The following is a 21610-nucleotide window of genomic DNA, read 5'->3' as shown; positions in this document are numbered from 1 at the left end:
AATTTTTTTCTCAATTCTTAAGTATTTTTCTTAGAAACTTGAATATTTCGTTGAAATTTGTCAGACATTATTTTTTTATGCCAGGGATCAAGTATGCTCACACTCATAACAATTGATCCAATATTTCCCATAGCCCCCATACGAAGGTGTATATTCCCCGAAATTTGTTTTTCATTAATAACTCCCTCAAATATATCGGTATCAACACAAAATTTTGTACATACAAATATAATGTGAACAGAAATCATACTACCAACGTAAATCGCTCTACAATGATCACTTTTTCATTGATAAAGAAAGATTTTGTGATAAAATTCGAGCTGAATATGTTTTGCGTACATACAAATCATTCTACCAAATTTCATTTTGGATCGGTCCATTATTAGTCGTAGCTCCCATATAAGGCCCACATCCGAAAATCACTTAAACGCACATATTTAATTGTCAAATAAAGGTACCTTCATAAAATTTGACACAAATTAGTTTCGTCTATATATAAATTACTCTACAAAACTTTTTTCGGATAGGACCATAATTGGTCATAGCTCCCATATAAGGTCCATTTCCGAAAATCACTTAAACGCATATGTTTCATTGATAAATAAAGCTAACTGTATATAATTCAACTTCATTATGTTTTGTGTACATATAAATCATTCTACCAATTTTTCCCCGGAAGCGTCCATTATTGGTCATAGCTCCCATATAAGGCCCTCTTGCGACATCATTTAAACTCGCATATTTCATTGTCAAATAAAGCTATCTTGATAAAATGCGACACAAATATGTTTTGTATACATACATATGAATCACTCTACGAAATTTTTCTGGAAAGGCTCGTAATTAGTCATAGTTCCTATAAAAAGGGCGTCATGAAATAACTTCCCACGAAATAACTCCCCCAAAACAAAAATGAAGTAAGTCCTCAAAGTTGGGGACTGATTTCATTATGAAATAATTCCCCAATTTAAAAATGAAAAAAAGCCCCAACGAAATGAAATAACTCCCTAAATTAAAATGAAATAACACCCCATTTTTGGGGATTTATTTCATATGAAAAAAATCCCTAATTTTAAAATTAAATATGTTCCCATTTAAAAATAACTAATTATGGGGCGCTGCGAATTATGGCCCAAGGTAAAATGGCCCCAAAACATGAAACGAAATATGGCCCCAACAAAGATACAGGAAACAAAAACACGAAATTTTTGTTTTTTTATATTTTTTTGGGGTATTTCAACATTTTTATATGTGGGGTAATACTGCATTTTGCAAAAAAATAAAAATGACCCCAATGTTGTAAAATGAAGAAATACCCCAAAACAAAACTTTTTTTCCTTTGGGGCTAATTTTCATTCTTAAATTTTGTAAAATATGTGTATAGTAAAAAATTAAAAAGGGAGCTAAAAAACATATAATAATTAGGCGTTATTACTATTTATTAATATTTTATAAAAATTCAAATAATATCTCAAGAATGTTCAAAATTAACAAACATTTTATGAAAATACAACAAATATTATTAAATACGAAATTTTATAAATATATTAGCATATATTTGAGGTGGGGTGTCATAATGTCCGTTGACGTTATGAAACACCAAAAAGTTGCATAGTGTCCATTGACGTTATGACACACCAAAAAGTTTCATAGTGTCCATGGACGTTATGACAATTTTTAAAAGTGTTGTGATGTCCATTGACATTGTATCACTTTTAAAACAGAACTGTATTTGAAAATTTGTAAAGAATTTAAGAAAGGGACACTCTTACCCCTAAAAGAATTTATCCTAAATTTGGTGTATGTTGCATTTTGAATTCCTTTTAAAAAGTGTTCTGGATAGACGGCCTTCGGCCGGGCGCAGGGCCCGGCCCGCTAAATTAAGCCTTTGTTTGATAAATGGACTCTTTGAAATCCATGCACTTTATGTTACATTGCTTATATGCATTGTGACACTTTTGAAATTGTTATAACGTCCATGGACACTAGACTCAATTTAGTGAAAATATGACACTGGACTTTATGACACGCCACCTATATTTGAATTAAAATTAAATGGGGTGGAATTTCATTTACGTTTTTGGGGTAATTGTTCATTACGAAAAATTAACCCAATATTTGGGGCCACTTTTCATTTCAACCTTGGGGAGATTTTTCATTGATTTTGGGATGATTTTTCTTAAAAAAATGTTAGGGTTATACTTCAAATGAATTTTGACCCCAACATTGGGACAATTTTTCGTTTTATATTTTGGGGATTTTACCTGGGGCCATAATTCGCAGCGCCAAATTATGAAACACGTCGGTTTTAGTGACATTTCTTAAAAAAGTAGGTCGCTCATACTTTCGAGTGGGGTTTAATACATTTCAGTTTAATCGCTTAATAAACATTCCCTTAATAGGTGGCCTGTGGCCGGACGCAGGGACTTTCTACTCTATGGTATGTCCAACAACGGCTTAATAAAGATTTCCTAAATAATCGGTCTAAGGCCAAACACTTTTGATACAAGGAGAGTGTATTCTTAGCGAAGCCGGTATTCAATGTACCCCAGAGGATAAAATCCTTGCGCGTGGGGAGTTATTTCATGACGCCTAAAAATTTGAATTTTGTATAGATAAATCATTATATTAAACTGTTTGCAACTGGTCTATTTATATACAATTGTATGTACCTAATCAATATTAGTTCCATATATGTATATGTTAGTACCCTCACTACGGAAACAAAAATTTTGTCAAGTTATCTAAAAATTAGATAGTTAAATGGGTGTCAATAAAAAGTAGGTTGCTGGTGAAGGGTATTTAAGATTCGGCATAGCCGAATATAGCACTCTAACTTGTTTTTTTTAATTTTTCTAATAAAATCGCATTTCTTTCATAAATGCTTTTCCATCTCTGTGACAAAACAAAATTAAAACAACAAACAAATACTAAACGTTCAGGGTGCACTTATAAGGTGAAGTCAATTCAACAGCTGATCACTCATTTTTTTTATTTGAGGTAGATACAACTGTCAAAGTACACCATTTAGAGTTGCCACAATCCGAAAAAATATGTACATCTATCTAGGAATTCATTATATTTTTAGGACAAAAAATTAATAAATAAATTTTATATTCATTTTAATCCATAGTAAATTTGTGCGAAATACTAAAAATTTATTTACTTTTTTAATAAGTAAATAGTAAATAATATTCTCACCCCCCTATTCACAAACAATATTTTTATTTTATAAAAGGTTTATAAAACAAAATTTCCATACAAAATACCGTTTATAAAATAAAAATTTTGTTTGTGAATAATTTTTCAATTCATGTATAATTTTTAATAAATTTTATCTCATAATACATATTTACTTTACGTGAAGAAAATTTTGGGCATGTGGGATTGTCTTTTTATAAGATAAATTAAAAAAAAACACGGTGGCAACATGTAAATTTTTTGACAGAAGTATCTACTTTTGTTGTTTTTGTAGAATTGACTTCACCTTATAAGTGCACCCTGATCGCATACGAACTTCTAAACAGCGTTGCCACTTTGGTCCAATTGGACCAAAATTGGTAGTTTCAAATCTCTGAAATGACTTTTGGTAGTTTGGTTGGTAGGTTTAAATTTTGGTCCAAATTTAGTAGGATGAGATAATTTTGATCTCATGCATATGAATTTATAAACATTTCTGATCTTGTTATGGCAAAGTTTATATTGTTTGTTCTAAGAAAATATTAAGTTTCTATGTATTTCAACATTTTTGATTCATGAATGTTAGTAAGTTAGTTAGTTTGAAATGAGGATGTTACATAAAATCCGAAGGAATACTTCTAGGCCTGCATCGGTCCCGTTGAGAACTTCCTAACCAATGCCTCAGGTGGGAATCGAACGCACGACGTCAGGTCTGACTATAACATAAACCACTAACCTACTGGAAGCCACACTAATTAATTTTTTTCTAAGAAGCCAGATTCATGAATGAATATATAATTTGGTGTATGTACTACCTTACAAGCGGAATCACAAAATTGATATACCCCAATCTTTTTTGATGGGTATAAAAATATTAGGGGGATATTGATTTTGTGATTCCGTTTGTAAGTATATACTTTTTCTAGATTCTTATTAGATTCGAAGACGATATAGCCATATCCGCCCGTCTGTCTGTTGAAACAGTTTTTTAAGAACCGAAATCTATGTCGATTGGTCCACAATTGATCCTATTACATATAGCCCCTTTTACGGAAAATTTATTACCAATAAATAGCAAATTAGTTAACCGTAGTATAATAAAAGGAAGGTAGATGCTGATGGTGGATATACATATATGATTCGTCATAATACTGTTACTATTTTATCGGGAATGATTTTGGTACAAATTTTGTCGAAAATAGCAATTATGTATTTCATAACTATATAGTACCAAAGTATTTGGAAATTTTGTCTAATCACCTAAAAGTAAACCATTGATTCTTTGGAACAAATCATTGTATGATATTATATATTAGTTTTAACAAGTAAGAGTGCTATATTCGGCTGTGCCGAATCTCATATACCCACCATCAAACCGTATGCTGTAAAAGGAATGCTCCCCTATAAACATCAGCGTGATATTTGGAATATGGCTTAAGTCAATTATGGCCAGAGCTCTTTTGAACTACCAAAATATTAATTAAAAAAAAAACAAATATTTTATTTCAATTCTTAAACCGTGAGCGTCAATTATGAACCGATACTCATAAAATTTTGTACATAGATTATGTATATTTTAAATAAGGAACACTCGTAGTTATTAACCAAAACTCTTTCCTGAAGGGAACCTTTTGTTATTATCAACACATTACGCATGAAATTCGAAGCGAATTTCATACTCGTATTTCATAACTCATATTTTTTAAGCCAGTAATGATCGTTTAAGTAATTTTCTGAAAATTAAATTATGGACCGATCCTCCCTAAATTTGGTGGAGAGATATTGGCACGCATTAAACTTATGTGCGTCAATTTTCGTCACATTCATATTTTTAAGACAGTAATGAGCATGTAGTTATTTGCAGAGTGGGACCATATATGGGGGAAGGCTCATTTATGGGCCGATCCAAAAAAATTGGTACAGAGGTTTTGGCTCATAAGAAACTTACGTGTGTAGCATTTCATCGCTTTACCGGTATTTTTAAGACAGTAATGAGCGTTTAAGCTATTTCCTGAAGTGGACCCAATAGGGAGAGTAGGGCCAATTATGGACCTATCCACATAAAAGTTATTAAAAAGATTTTGGCTCGCGAAGAACTTAATTGTGTAAAATTTTATTGCTATATTCATATTTTTTAGCCAGTAATGATCGTTAAAGTCATTTTCAGAAGGGGACCTTATATGGGGGATAGCGTCATTTATGGGCCGATCTTAAAAAAAATTCGTAGAGCGATTTTGGTTCGTAAGAAACTTACTTATACCGAATTTCATCGCTATACTCGCATTTTTGGACCAGCAATGAGTGTTAAAGTAATTTTCTAAAGGGGACCTTATATGGGGGGTAGGGTCAATTATGGACCGATCCTCAAAAAATTTGGTAGAAAATTTTTGGCTCACCTGAAACTTATTTATGTCGAATTTCATCGCTATACTTGCATTTTAGGGCCAGTAATGAGTGTTTAAGTCATTTTCAGGAGGGGACCTTATATAGGAGGTAGGGTCATTTATGGGCCGATCCTAAAAAAAATTGGTTAAAAGGTTTTGGTTCGTAAGAAACTTACTTATACTGAATTTCATCGCTATACTCGAATTTTTAGGCTAGTAATGAGTGTTTCTAAAGGGGACCTTATATAGGGGGTAGGGTCATTTATGGGCCGATGCTAAAAAAAATTGGTAGAGGGATTTTGGTTCGTAAGAAACATACTTATACCGAATTTCATCGCTATACTTGCATTTTGGGACCAGTAATGAGTGTTAAAGTAATTTTCATTAGGGGACCTTATATGGGGGGTAGGGTCATTTATAGGCCGATCCTCAAAAAATTTGGTAGAAAGATTTTGGCTCACATTAAACTTCTTTATGTCGAATTTTATCGCTATACTCCTACTTATAAAACAGTTATGCCCGTTAAAGCTTGTTTTTAAAGGCCCACTTGTATGGGGGCTATCCGAAAAAGTGGACCGATATTGCCCATTTTCAATACCAAACAAACCTTAACAGTAGAGAATATTTATGCAAAATTTCAACTGTCTAGCTCCTCTCGTGTGGTCCCTATCGTGATTTCAACAGACAGACGGACAGACGGACGGACATGGCTAGATCGTCTTAGAATTTAATAAGGACCCGGAATATATATACTTTTATGGGTCTATGACCAATATTTCGATGTGTTACAAACGGAATGACAAAATCAATATACCCCCCATCTTTTTTGATGGTGGGTATAAAAATAATGGAACTCTAGACAGAAGCAATTGTCCCTAAGGAAAAATTTACTAGTTTTTGGAACGTTTTGGTAGTTTTTTGTCGGAACTTTGGTAAGAAAAATAAATTGTGAGTGGCAACGCTGCTTCTAAACAAGAGCATCAAAAATACAAATATTTTATTTAGTTGCTTGACAACATTCAACAAAGCGGGTTGATGTCGCTTGGTTACAGAAATTGCAAATACAACTTGAAAAAACAAAAACAACTTGCAAAAGCAAGAGCATAATTTACAAAAACAACGTACACCCTAAATAGTTTTCTAGAATACATAACAATGAAAGCAAATAAGTTCATCTTGTTTCATATTTTTTTTTACATTTTAATTTGAAATGTTGTTTCTATGTGAAGAAATTATCATTCTTATGTACATTGATTACATTTTGTTTATAAATATTCGCATTTTACAGTAATGCAATTTAATCTTCAAAAATAAAAATAACCAAATATTTTTTTCAGTGCAATTTCATTATGAAAATGCCAATAGTGTGTGTGTAGTTGTGATTTTTTTATATGCCTCTCTATACGCCGGTATATGATTTAAACCATATACCGGCAGATAGAGAGTAAACACAGACTAATATTTTTTCAATGAAATTGCACTGAGAAAAATATTTGGCTATTTCGAATTTTGATGATTAAATTGCTTTGCTATAAAATGGGAATTTGTACATATTTGTAAACAAAATATAATCATATAATATACATAAGAATGATAATTTCTTCATATAGAAACAACATTTCAAATTAAAATGTACAAAACAGTATTAAATAAGAATGATTTACTTTCATTAGCTCTGTTCAATAACTAAAAGTTGTTACTAGTTAGTAACAATTGTTACTGGAAAAGCGTTCATTAACTCAAAAAACATTTTTGGTTTTGTGTGTGAGAGACAGAAAAAAATATATCAATCATGATATCCTTTTATCTTTCTCCCACGCATAAAATCAAAAATGTCCCAAAAAAAGTTTTCCTGTATAGACCGCCACAAACTAGCAAGAAGAGCAAAAACCAAAGCGTAAAGTGTCGGTTCACACAGGCAAACTTTTTTTGGGAAACTTTTGATTTTGTGTGTGGGAGAAAGAGATGGTTGATATTTCGTTCTCTTTTTCTCACACATAAAATCAAAAGTTTCCCAAAAAAAGTTTGCCTGTGTGAACCCTTTTTTCTGCAACTAACTTAGTTAATAAAGAGTTAAATTTAAACTAATTTTTTAGTAACTAACTTTAAGTTAGTTAAAAAGCCATGCAGAGTCGGACAATTGACTACTGCGTACGACATCGCCATCATAAAATAGTCAGTACTAGTTGATGAAAATGTCGGCATTTAATGCATTGAAAGTTAGTTGAGTAGCTGACAGGGAGCAAACACAAAGTCCACACAAGCAAGCAAATCTGAATGTTCTTGTTGTTTCATGCATGAAAAAATACTAATTTTTTGATGAAATTTTCAGATATTGTCTCAAAATTTTGCTCATATCTCCGTTATGTATGAACCGATTTTGCTGATTTTAAATAGGAAACTTCTCAAAAGCATGTCAGATAGAATTATTGAAGACTAAGATCCCAGAGATATCTGAGGTGTTCAGAAAATTGATCTCAACACACACACAGACAGACATACTGTCACGGCTTAATCGAATCTGCTATCTATAAGGATCCAGAATATACGTACATACATTATATGGCCGGAAATTATAAAAAATTATATTACGAATTACAAACGGAATGACAAACTTATATGTATATACCCTTCTCACGAAGGGTATAAAAATAAAACAAAGTACCTTTAAAAGAATAACATTTATCACCACTTTAAATGTAGCACTAAGTATTTTTCTTACCTTATACGAAAGTGATGTTTAATGACCTTTGAAGAAGCGGAAAAAATTATATTTTTTTATGCTGGAGATATATTTTTTGTTCTTACATTTTTATGAGTTTAAAAATTGTCTATTCCCTTTATTAATGTTAATATTATTTAAGTCAAATTTGTTGTATATTTTTTAATACTACAATTTCACATTAAAATAACTTCCAAGAAAAGAACATAAAAATTACTTCACTAGAATGACTTTAGAGTGGGAATCAATTAAAAAGGACTTCCCAACTACGACAAGCCTGTGTTAAAATCATCACTTCTTCTTCAGGTTTTTTTCAGTACTTCCATAGAGTAAATCTACTTCTTTTCCGCTTCTTTGGAAATCATTTTTTGCTGGTATTATGCTATAATGAAGAATATCAAATATTCAAAAACTTGTTTTGAATGGGTTAACGATTCTCGATTGCAGAAAAAGTATCAGCAATAAATTTCTGTGGACTCGGAAATAAAAATTAAGCAAAAACATTTAATAATATAATTTTTACTTAATTGTTGTCTAAAATTTAAATTCTTCAAATTCACATCGCTGGTACTGCAAAACACATTATTTTTATGTTAAACTTTTATGTGGGGAATTTCATGTCGTTCATGTAGAGGGGGTCAAATTTGGACATTTTGGTCAAACAGGGTTTTATTGAAATTAGTGTAACTTTTCACCTATTGGTCCGAGCAAAAATTGTCCAAAGGAGTTCAGATAGCTATGTCTTCATACTTTCCATGTTTTTTTTTAAATTATTTAAAACATTTTTTATTAAAAAATTTTTTTTTTCATAATGGGCCTTTTTTTGCCTAAAATAAAGCTTAGATCATTGCTTTTTAGAGCTTTGTGATTACTTAGTGGGATGTGAGTGGGATATATGTATTTATAAAAAATATTTGAACTCCAAAAGCAAAGTTTTTGAGTTCAAACATATGCCCCTCGCATCCCACTATGTAACCACAAAGCTCTTAAAGGAAATGGTCTATGCCTTCTTTTGAGTAAGAAAAATACAACAAAAACTTCCATTTTAAGAAAATGGAGCACAAGTGCCAAATATTGAAAAAAAATATATTCTTTAGTTAAAAAATATTTTTTATGATAGATATCCCACTCGCATCCCATTATGGGACTATAAAGCATATACCCTGCCAACAATTTCTATCCAAATTGTAACCATAACGTTACAGCTTAATGTTTAAAACAATCTAATTTGATATAATCTGAGTGAATGAAAAGTGACCCCGTTCGGAAGAAACTGTTCCGCCTGTTTAATACTTACTTGATGTGCCCATTTCGTTTCAGTTTCAAGTCACTTTTTTATAACATAAAATTTCGTAAATGTAGTAAATTTCCAGTTTTGCCATAACAATAGAGAAGCTGGAAAGTGTTATGATTTTATACATTATTATGTTATAAAAGCGACTTTATAATAATTTTTTTTATTTCTCCTTTATTATACTGTTTTGCACTCACTAATCTTTCACTGATGCTTATTTTATATTAAACTATGTTTTAGATATATTAAATTTTAAATTAAACAATTTATTACAAAATCTAAATTTCACAATATATCACACAACTGATCACAATGAAATAAATATATTTACTGAAATGTGCAAACACTTTTCCTTCTGAATTTTGAGAGCAAGAATGATTCTGCATTAAACTATCTTCTTAGTGTATTAAAAAGTGTTAGTTTTTGAAATTTTTATTCTATCTACTTATTATCATTTAATTTTGCTTTTAGTATATTAAAACGCACTAAATTTTAACAAAATTATGATCAAAATTAGAAAGTACTGTATTTCGTTTTTGTAAATTTTTAACTTAGCACTGAGAAACATAAAATTGAGTCTTTATAGTGACTATTCAGTTCATGTATCCAAAATTAAACTCAAATTTGCTGGCAGGGTACCGGCGTATAGAGAGGCAGATAAAAAAATCACCACTACACACACACTATTGGCACTTTTTCAATGAAATTGCACTGAAAAAAATATTTGGTTACTTTTTAATTTTGAAGATTAAATTGCATTACTGTAAAATGCGAATATTTATAAACAAAATGTAATCAATGTACATAAGAATGATAATTTCAAATTAAAATGTACAAAAAGAAATATGAAACAAGATGAACTTATTTATTTTCATTGTTATGCATTCTAGAAAATTATTTAGGGTGTACGTTGTTTTTGTAAATTATGCTCTTGTTTTTGCAAGTTGTTTTTGTTTTTTCATGTAATTTTATCCTGATCAGGCTAGAAGTTTAAAAATGCCTGAATTATTTCCCAAAAATTTAAATTCTGCATAATATATAAAAGAAATATATGTAGCATTTTGATAAATATTTACATTTTATTAAGTAGAAAGCTAATGTCGATAATGAACACTCAGATTTTGAAGGAAGTTATAATTATAAAAATATTTTATTTTTCATTCATCAATAAAAGTTTAGATGTTTTTTGTGTTGTCTGTAATTTTCTGCATTGTTTGTGTTATTTTGGCATATTGTTTGGGTTTGCTTACGTTTTTTTTTAGATACTTTATTACATAAAATGCAGTGTATTTTAAATTTTGATATAAATTGATTTTCAAAGGATAAGATCAGTAATAATTATTAGTTCACATGCGGTTGCAGAATTGAGAAATTATGAAATTATATAAGTTTTTATTTAAAACCCGTAATAAATTGGCTTGAACTAATTTCAATATCTCTTATTTCTGCTTAATTTCCCGAAAAATCTCGGGATTGCAATATTCAAAATCTCGAAACCCGGGATTTATAAAAGCCAGTCCCGTGTGGCATCCCTAGTATACAGAATGCACACTATGTGCTGGTCTACACACGAAAACTTTAGTTGAGGAACTTTTTCTCTTTTAAAGTTTTCTTAATGTCTACACATTGAAACTTTTGTTTCAAAGTTTCCTTGTGTAGACGGGCACTACGCTTACTTTAAAATTTTTGAACAATAAAATAAAATGAATTATGATAAAATCATACCTTTCATATTATAACAATAATAACATTTTGGTATTTTGCTATTTTTAGCTGTGCGTCCATTAAATTTCAATTTAAAACAAATTTATTAATTTAAATAGTAATCTAAAAACTATATGTGTATATGAAAAGATTACGAGACGTCAAACACTACTAAATAAATATTTACATACGTTAGAACGTATTCACCAAAAATAATTCTTAAACACTTATAATAACAATGTGTTTTGTATTTATAGTAAAACTATAGACAAATAACTTATAATCTTAAGCATGACAACCTATAATCAGAGATTCCGAAGAAAACAAGTTTTTTAATGGTCAAATAATAAATAAAATGTACGATAGCTTTATACCTTTGTAAGTCAAGTTTTTGCTGGGAGGTTATAAAAATAAAATGATTTATATAAAAATGCTTGTTAAAAATACATCACATATATACATATATACATAAGACTAGTTAGTATAAATTAGTTGTGTTTAAATTTATTTAAATAGCTAAGAGGATATGCGATTAGTATGTTTAATTATTCCTGTTTTAGAGTAGATCACACCTTAAAACTAAAATTTTTATTTATAATCTATATATATTTTAGCACCTAAATTCATTACCTGGTAGGATTAAAATTGTCTAAATTAATATTAGATCGACCTAATCAAGATTTTTGAAGGACAGGTCTAAGTTATATACAGGTCATTTTTATGTTAGTTGGTTTTAGCAGATATTTTTTGTATGTATATGTTAACCAGGGAAACCAGAAATATGCAAATGCACGGTATAACAAAATTAGAAAATATATAGATATGTATGAATGTATTATATATTCTTCTCTTGACTTAGCACAATGGTCGAATAAAATAAGTAATTGTTCAAAGTGACGCCGCACAGTGGTTAAGAAACTTAATTTTTGGAAATAATTCAATATCTCTCAAACTATTGGATATATCGATATTGATCGAGTTGATTGACAGTTATACATAGGTATTCGAGGGCCAGTGGGTAGCCCCTCAAAGCCCCTCGGGTATTATTTTTTTTTTAGAAATCGTTAAAAATCCATTTATGATCTGAATGAGATGATATGTGTGAGTAATCTATTATGCTTTAGGAGATATTTAGGATACATTTTTTTTTAAATTTCCCGATCTATATTTAATTTTAAAATGTGGCGGGCCTATGGAAGGTTGTGAAATTTTTTAAAAATAAAAAGTTTTTTGACAAATTTCTAAATAAAACAAAGAAAACTTCTCAACAGATATCTTGTCCTTATAAATAGTTAGTCGCACCCAACGTTGTAACATGTAAAACGGGACGTATTTTTTAGGTTTCTTCCCAAAAAAGTCCGTATATTCTTTATTTTATAGAAACACAATTTTTTCTGGACTATATACTATTTTTATATGATCCGGAAAGAGAAATTAATGTAGAAGCGTGTAATTCGGATTATTTAAGCGGACACCGCCACCACCAGCCCTATCAAAGTAAACAAGAAAGATTTTGATTTAAATAAAAATATTTAGAAACGCGAAGCACCGATCCAATACATATCTCTTAAAGCAAAAGAGATAATCCACACATGTAAGCATATTTTTTGTAGACCTGTTCAAGGTGTAGTTTGTTTTAAATATCGGCCGAGGTGGTCGATTTTGAGGGGCTACCCACTGGCCCTCATTTCCCCTCGATCACCTACAACTACCAATCAACTCGTAAAGACCTCAGCTCCAAACATGAAATTTCATTGCGATATATCCAATAATTCCAGAGATACCGAATTATTTCCAAAATTAAAAGTTTCTAAACCACTGTGTGCCGTGTTATTACCGTAGTTTTAATTGAACCACGATAATACTTAATATACATACATATGTAAGTGTGGCCCCAAAAAAGAAGTTGCTGCTGTTCCGCTGAAAATGAAAATTTCGTTCATTCTAAGATACGATTTCTATTTTTTTTTTGTCCAGACGTACATATATTGTTAGTTTTTAGAATTTTTTAATACATATATGTAAATAATTGAAATTATTATACATATATTAAATACATACAATCTCTCCGAAATAAGTTTTTATGTTTTTAAAATTTCCATGTAGTTAGTATTTTTTTTTTTTTTTTTTTGATTTTTTCATTTCGTTTGCAACGCATCGAAATATTGGTCACAGGCCCACAAAATTATATATATTCTGGGTTCCTATTAAATTCTAATTTAATTTTTATATTTCTATTTTGACATTTTAATTTAAAGCTTTTATAAAAGCTCAAACTTATGAAATTCCAGTGCTGGAAAATGTTTTTTTGGTAGTTTTAATTGAGTTTTGTTTAGGTTTTTATCAAAAACTATTTGAAAGTAGTTTTTGATTTGTATGGAAAACCCAATGAAATTATGATAGTTTTTTAATCAAAAACCAAATAATTTTACACTTTCCAATCGATTTCCGGCACGTGCTCCCGTTATCTGATTTGGCTAAAATTTTACACCAGTAAGTTTTAGATGCTAATGAACAAAATCAGAATTAAGTGCCAAATATTGAAAAAAAAAATATTCTTGAGTTAATTATTTTAATTTGTTTGGTGGATATCCCACTCGCATCCCATTATGGGACTATAAAGCCCTTTAAGAAAATTGTATAAGCTTTCTTTTAAGCAAAAAAAAAAAAATCAAAAAAATAAAAAGGGCCTATTTTGAAAAAAATTTTAAATATATCAAAAAAAATTTTAAAATTAAAAATTTGGACAATTTTTGTTAGAACCATTAGGTGAAACATTACACTCATTTGAATAAAACCCTGTATGACTAGTGTTTATAAAAAACCGACTTTTGGAAAAGAGGGTTTCGGTAAACAACTTTTTGGTTATTATAAGATATTATGGATATTTTGCCGGTATTCACCACTGTCGATCCTTGTACAAAATATATATGTATGACAAAATTCAGCGATTTATGCAGTAGTTTTTGTAAAAAAAATAAGAATGTGTAAAAAAGAAAAAAAATTCATATCTAAATCGACTCCGAATTTCATAGGAACCCAGAATATATGTATATAATTTGTTGTGTCTCAGTTGAATATTTCTCAGTGTTACAACACTATAGCCACCCTGCCAGCAATTTTGTAGTCGACTACGAGAAAAATTCACTTCTAGTTTACTTTTACAGACTGACTATAAGCTAACTACAATGTAATGCAGAGCTGTCCCGAAATTTTGTGTTTGGCAACGTAAAGAACCGACTTTTAAATACTAACTACAAGCTAACTATAATGTAATGCAGAAGTGCCTCAAAATTATCTGGAGAGAATTAATTGTATTTCAACATGTTTTCTCTTGTTTCTCTATTATTATGATTTTATTTGTTAACTTTAGTAGACTGACTATAAACGAACAACTATGTAATGCAGAAATGTTCCAAAATTTGGTATTTATTAACGTAAACAACCGACTTTTAAAGACTAGCTACAAGCTAACTATCATATAATGCGGGAGTACTCCAAAATTATCTGGAGATCATTTTGTTTCGACATGTTTTCTCATGTTTCTTTAATATTTGGAATTTTGTTTTACATTTTTGTCATTTTCTTGTATACGTTGTGAAATTAGAGTTAGTAAATTGGAAAAATTAATTATAAATGGTTAAATATTTCAAAACTCGGTCCCTAAATTCTACTGATTAATACTATAAATATAATACATCAACAGTTAACATTACACATAACATTTTAAAATTTATTTTAGATTTGGGTCAATGGGAATCATGGAAATAATGAACAAATCATTCATAATTTTATGGATACCGGTGTTATTATTAGTTCCCCTGCAGAAAACTGATGTCTATTAAACTAATATCATAACTTGTATTAAAGCGAAATATAATTTAGATAACTAGTAGTTAAATTTTAAATATATTAAATAAAATGTTATTAATTAATACAGTAGGGAATACAAAAGAAAACTATTACTTGACTTTTCTGAAACTAACTTTAAGTTAGTTAATAAAGAGTTACCTTTAAGCTAATTTTTTAGTAACTAACTTTAAGCTAGTTGAAAAGTCATGCAGAGTCGGACAATTGACTACTGCGTAGGACATCGCCATGTTAAAATAGTCAGTTGGCTCCATTTAAGAATAATCCAAGAATCAACCATAACTAGTTGATGAAAAAGTCGGCTTTTAATGCATTTAAAGTTAGTTGAGTTGCTGGCGGGACACTAATGGTGGTGGAGAGTACAAAAATACTTACACAATTTCACGTAAAAAAATATTTTCTGTCACTCTTTTTTGTTAAATATTTTGAAAGTCAATGATGGTTTCGAAAAAATCTAATAAAATTTGATCTACATTGAATTTCGTAATACGAAAAACCATTTCGGTGAAATTTAATGAGGTTTATGATATGTTCACTTCAGTAAATGTTAAAATTTAAAAAATGCAAACTATCGCAAAAGTTGCTGATACTCCATTGAAAACACCTCCCAATGACATTTCGCAAGATATCTAAATTTTATATCATTCCTTGGTGTGAAAAAAATTTATTTTTAATTTAAATTTATATTTAACCCTGGCCACCAAATATTGACCCAGTACAAAAATTGTGAGAAATAGTATCTTAGAATGGATCAAGTTTAAATTTCGGTGGTAACGACAGTAGCTTTTTTTTCCATACAAACGAATACATATGGGCAATTTTGTGACAAGTGACCCAACTCAAAAAATCGAATTGTATGAAATTTGCACCATGGTTAGTACTATTGGATAGTAGGCCAGACACATTTCAAATTTTCAGCTCTATCGGTCAAAAACTGCAGGACTTAGAGGGGGTCAAAGTTGGACTTTTTAGTCACACATGTTTTTTTTCAAATGGGTGTAACTTTTCCCTTATTAGTCCTAGAAAAAATTGTCGAAAGGAGTTCAGATAACTATTTTTTCATTGTTTCTAAATAAAATTTAATTTTTTTTAAATATTTTTTTTAATTAAAAAAACTCCCTTTTTTGCTCAGATGAAAGCTTATTAAATTTCCTTTAAGGGATTTATAGTCCCATAATGGGATAAAAGTGGGATATATATAAAAACAATTTTAACTCAAAAATAAGATTTTTTTAAATTTTTGCTACCTAATTTTCCCCTATTTAAAACAATGAAGAATTAGCTATCTCAACTCCTTTGGAATAGTTTCACTCATTTGAATAAAACCCTGTATGATCAAAATGTCCAATTTTCTTCACCCCCTCTAAGTCCTGCAGTTCTTGACCAATAGAGCTGTAAATCTAAATCGGAAGACATCGATTTTAAAAGTTGGGTCACTTGAAAAGAAATTGCCCATATATACATTTATATAATTTATATCAGTATATTTTTGGTTTTTACTGTACGTATAAATGCATATTTGGAGCACGTTTTCGGTTTCCCTGGGAAAAAACCTAAAAAAGTTGTTATATCAAGTTCATCTTTTAAAATATTAAATAAAATGCAGTTTATATGATAGTTTCTATATTTATTTTAAACATTGCACAGAACTAATTTAAATAGTATTGCACATTAGACTGGTCAAATATTTCAACACATGATTACCTAATAATTATAATGTTTCCCTTAAAATGTGAACCTTTCTGACATAATAATTACATTGCTCTGCTACATTGAACTGCTATATTCTGAATCATTTCTATGATTTTTTCCAATACTAATAGTAATTAATTTAATCAAATTTATGTGGAATGGTTTACAAAATAATTCACGGTTAAAAAGTTTTATTAAGTTATTATTTATGTTTTAAGTATTTTAACTAATTCCCAACAAAAAATAAAAAAACTCCAATACTTAATTCATAAATATGACTTACATAAGTAAAAAACACAAATAAATTATAATGAATTTCAATGGATAGTAGTTCGACACAACTTTTAAACAAGATCGGTCAATACCTCACTGTCAGTTACAGTGGGTAAAGTTTAACATTTTTGCCAAAGAGGTGCTTTTTCACGTCAACTTTTCAAAATTTTAATTTTTTTTTTAACTTTTTTCCTCTTTTTTGCTCAAATGAAAGCTTAGGTCTTTTCCTTTAAAAGCTTTTTAGTCGGTTAGTGTGATCCCAGCTTTGGGATTTTTTTTTAATATATGTATGTCCTATATTTGAAGTTTTGAAAAGTATGTCACATCTTACCGACGTAGGGTCAACATATTTGAAAAAATTCGAAATTTCGACACAAATGTTCAAATTAAAGAATACTAAAATACCTAAAACTCAATAAAAGATTTCTTCGTTAACATATTGAAAAGTAGCAGTTGGTACTTGTTGTGATATAATATTAAAATTTTTTTGATACAATTTTCAAAATATTCCCTTGTAGAATTTTGGAAGTTTATTATCCAAAATGTCTCAACTAAACACCTTTTCTTAGCTCAAAAGAATTTTAGTTTTGACTTTGTAAAATTAATCTCAGATGTATTACTATCAATAGTTTCGGAATATAAATTAATGAAATCCTTTATTAACAAAAATCATATGACGATTTAAATATATTCGAAATGCTTAAAATCCTGACGTACATATCTCTTTTCATATATTTATGGACCAGTCTAATGTGCCATACATCTTCTATAAAGTGCACATAAAAGCTTCAATTTTTAAGCATTCAGAAACATTGTTAATATTTTAAAGCCACATACAAATATTTTATTATTCCGGTTGCTTAACTTTTAGTAGATACTTATAACATTAAGGCAAAATACATTCAAACAAACAAGCAATTTTATTAAACCATACATACCTTTAGGCCTTTAGCGCGATTTATAGCCCTTAGAGGTCTTAAAACTCTCAGTACACGCAATATTTTCACGACTGAAATCGCATTCGAACTGTAAAATGTAAAAATATAAATGCACTTATTTGAATGCCGTAAAAACATGTTAAACGAAAAGTATGAGCCGAATAATATTTACGTTTTAAAAGAAGAATAAATTTAAATTAAATCAGGAAACTGGATTTGGCAATAGTGAAAAAATCTCTTTTAAATATTTACAGTAAAAATAGTTTTTGATAATTTTAGGTAAGATTTTTTTCAGACTAAAAAAGTTATATTAATATTCAATACAATCCAAATTTACCAGCCAATTTTAATGGATGCAACATATGTGCGAAACAAAATACATATCGCACACCTAGTACAAAAGTGACACAACTCAAAATTTTATTTTTGCGTTTTTATATTCTTTAAGCCTTAAGTTTAAGCCTTAAACTATACACAAGATACTTGTTTAACTCTACAAAAATATTAGTGTATTTTGTTGTTGTTAACTGTTCAAGAAAAAACGTTATGTCTTTCTTTATCTTTCAGAATTTGTAAAAAATTTGTTTCCTTTTCTTTAAAAAATTTTTTTGAGTTGTGTCACTTTTGTACTGGGTGTGCGATATGTTTGTAGGTACATATATGGAAGGTCTCATTATTGACGATTAAAAAGATCATAATTTTTATGGCATATTCAAAATAATGAGCGTTTAAGTTATTTCCACGAGTGGTTCTTATGGTGGCGTGTCATAATGTGATTTTAGTTAATCAAATATTTGTGGAAATAGGGTTTCTCATCTTTTCTAATAGAACAAGCAAAGATTTAAATATTTTAAATCTGTTTTTTGCAGGTAATTCTATTGTTTACAAATTATGTTGTTGTTTTTACAAATTGTTTTTGCAATTTTTGAAACAAAGCGACATCAACCTACATTGTTGAATGTTAAGCAACTGAAGATAATTTTTTGTATTTTTACGCTCTTGCTATGAGTTTTGTTTATGATCGGGTAGTGTACGTGTGAATAGTCGAAAATCTTCGTAATTTGAACAATATGAACGCGCAACGTTGGTTTAATGATATCCAAAATGCATTATCCACCAAAGTTTGCAAAATTATAAAATAACTCCCAACAAGAATGAAATAAATTCCCAACAAAAAATTTTATTAGGAGTTGTTTCATTTTGAGAAATAAAAAATATTTGTATGGATAATGTTTTGGGAGTTGTTTCATGCTACTCGTTGCGAGTAATTACATTTGAGAGTTATTTTACTGTACCAAATGTTTTAAGTGTTATTTCATTTTACCCATTGGAAGTTATTTCATTTGGGAGCTATTTCACTGTACCACACTTATATCCCAGAAGCCAGTAATATTCGTAATAAAGTAATATGATTTTAGATCATATGTGTCAAATTTCATCGCTATACTCGTACTTTTAAATGTTAATGCTGTTTTTCAGTGGGTCACTTATATGGGAGCTACGCGAAAACTTGGACGTATATATATATATATATATATATATATATATATATATATATATATATATATATATATATATATATATATAACTGTAATAGCAACAATCCTTCGATTTTCATACGAATAACTTTAGTGTAAAGACAACGACCATTTAACAGATTTCGCCTTTTTTTGTATGACGATTGATGTTCATATTCCATAAGCATGCAAAGTTCCTTGACTTTTTTCCGGTTAGATTGAACATTTTAACTACAGTGCTACGGAAACATGTGAAAACTTCGTCAACTATTCTAGAAATTAAGTAAGTATACGAATTGCCATGTACATTAGGAATATAACTATTGACATTTGTTGCATATATGCAAGTTCGCATAGCATTAAAAAATGTGAGAAACTACGTTATTATTTTTTCGCGGTAGCTAAAAAAGTTCACGAACCAAATGTCTGTCCGTCTGGTTTTTAAGATTAGTTTTTTGAAGGCACCACATATTTCGGGAATGCAAATCTTAAATAATTCAAATAGATATCCTTCTAAGAATTTAGCTATTTAAAACCAGTAAAATCGGTTTATAAGAATCGGAGATATGGTCAAAACAAATATGATCAACAAAATATTTTTTATGAACTTTTTGATTAAGATGTCCGGAGATATAGGCAGTGATGAGCCGCAATGTGACAAAAGTATACTTTTCGGTAAAAATGCCCATATATAAATTATTAAAATTTTGAAATAATAAAAATAAAGACTTGAAAAAAATTTGGTTTATATCAGAAATTCGGGTTTGTGCGTGATGTTTTTAATTCCAAATGACCTAAAAAAATTATTTTGAGTACTAATACAACATTGGCAAATTAGTTATATCCCTAATGTACATTGTACACACAAAAAAATATATATTGTGACGGCAAATAATTTTATCATTTGATGATTTTGCTATTGGGGCGAATAAAAACTTGTTGGAGAAAATGAAAACGCAAGAAAATGAAAACGCAAGAAAATTTCCAACAATATTTTATTTACCGCAACAACATGAAAGTATTTGAAGTTTTTTAACAGCAAAAAATTGCTGTTGACGTAAGTGATTTGCATTTGAAGAAAATAAAAATTTTTGTTGCCACAAAATATTTATTTTTTGAATCAAATAATATTACTGTCGTCGTAAAAAATATGTTTTTGGCAATGACATGTTTGGTAGAGTTGTGCCGCTCTAAACTTAAACGCTCTTTTTTAGTGATTCAGTTGAAAGGTTATACTATGACTATAAAACAAATACAACAGGTAATTTCTTATTTTGTGATACACTGAAACAATGTCTCAATGTTGTTTTTGTAATTTAATTTGTAGACGTAGTATAACCTTTTAACTTAATCACTAAAAAGGAGCATTTTAGTTCAAAGAGCCACAATGATTTGCAATTTATTATCATTACGATCAGTATTGAGTAGTTTGTGGGTGTGAAACAAGTGAAAAAAGTAAGCTTTTTAGTTTTAAAATAATTAAAATAAAAATTAAAGTGTTTCAAATAAACAAACGACAATGTCGGAAGATATTTTTAAGTAAACAGTTTGTACGGTGGATTTATCCAAGGAAGTGATTGCATTGCTTTTAACAATGAATATGTCAATATACGCAAAAAAACTGTAATGCCAAGAAAATTTTAATTTACGGATTTACATTCGGATTGCGCCCAACAACTTTTGATTTTCTGTATTGGCGACAAAGATATATTGAAATGTTGAGGGAACAATTTTTGCATTTGGGGCAAAAGTATACTGAACTCTTGAGACAACAATTTTACAGTTACGACAACAGCAACTGAACCGTTGGAGCAACAAATATGACATTTTAGGCAACATATTTAATTTTGCCTCTACAATGAATTTACACTTTGGGACAACAGAAACATACTTGTTGGTACAAATGCAAAATGTTGTTGGGCACAATCCGAATGTAAATTCTATTTGAATCAAAATCAAATTTTCTTGGCATTACAGTCTTTTTTTCTATCGGGCTAAAATTTGATTTCAATAAATTTTGTGTATATAGTCACATT

At 29.4% G+C, this 21610-nt stretch overlaps 1 protein-coding gene across 1 annotated transcript in view; it reads right to left on the bottom strand.

Moving 5' to 3' along the window:
- The window catches only part of LOC119605426 (muscle calcium channel subunit alpha-1-like), a 310164-nt gene that overhangs the window by 240478 nt on the left and 48076 nt on the right, over positions 1 to 21610 (bottom strand). The window contains exon 4 of the mRNA XM_037958526.1: positions 18058 to 18145. Within this exon, the coding sequence (XP_037814454.1) occupies positions 18058 to 18145 (88 nt within the window). The remainder of the gene's footprint in view (positions 1 to 18057; positions 18146 to 21610) is intronic.

The sequence above is a fragment of the Lucilia sericata genome, unplaced genomic scaffold (assembly GCF_015586225.1).
Source record: "Lucilia sericata isolate MDLA Ls3-8-SP2 unplaced genomic scaffold, ASM1558622v1 Contig000484F_arrow, whole genome shotgun sequence".
Lineage (NCBI taxonomy): Eukaryota > Metazoa > Arthropoda > Insecta > Diptera > Calliphoridae > Lucilia > Lucilia sericata.
This window is presented reverse-complemented; position numbering and strand designations above follow the sequence as displayed.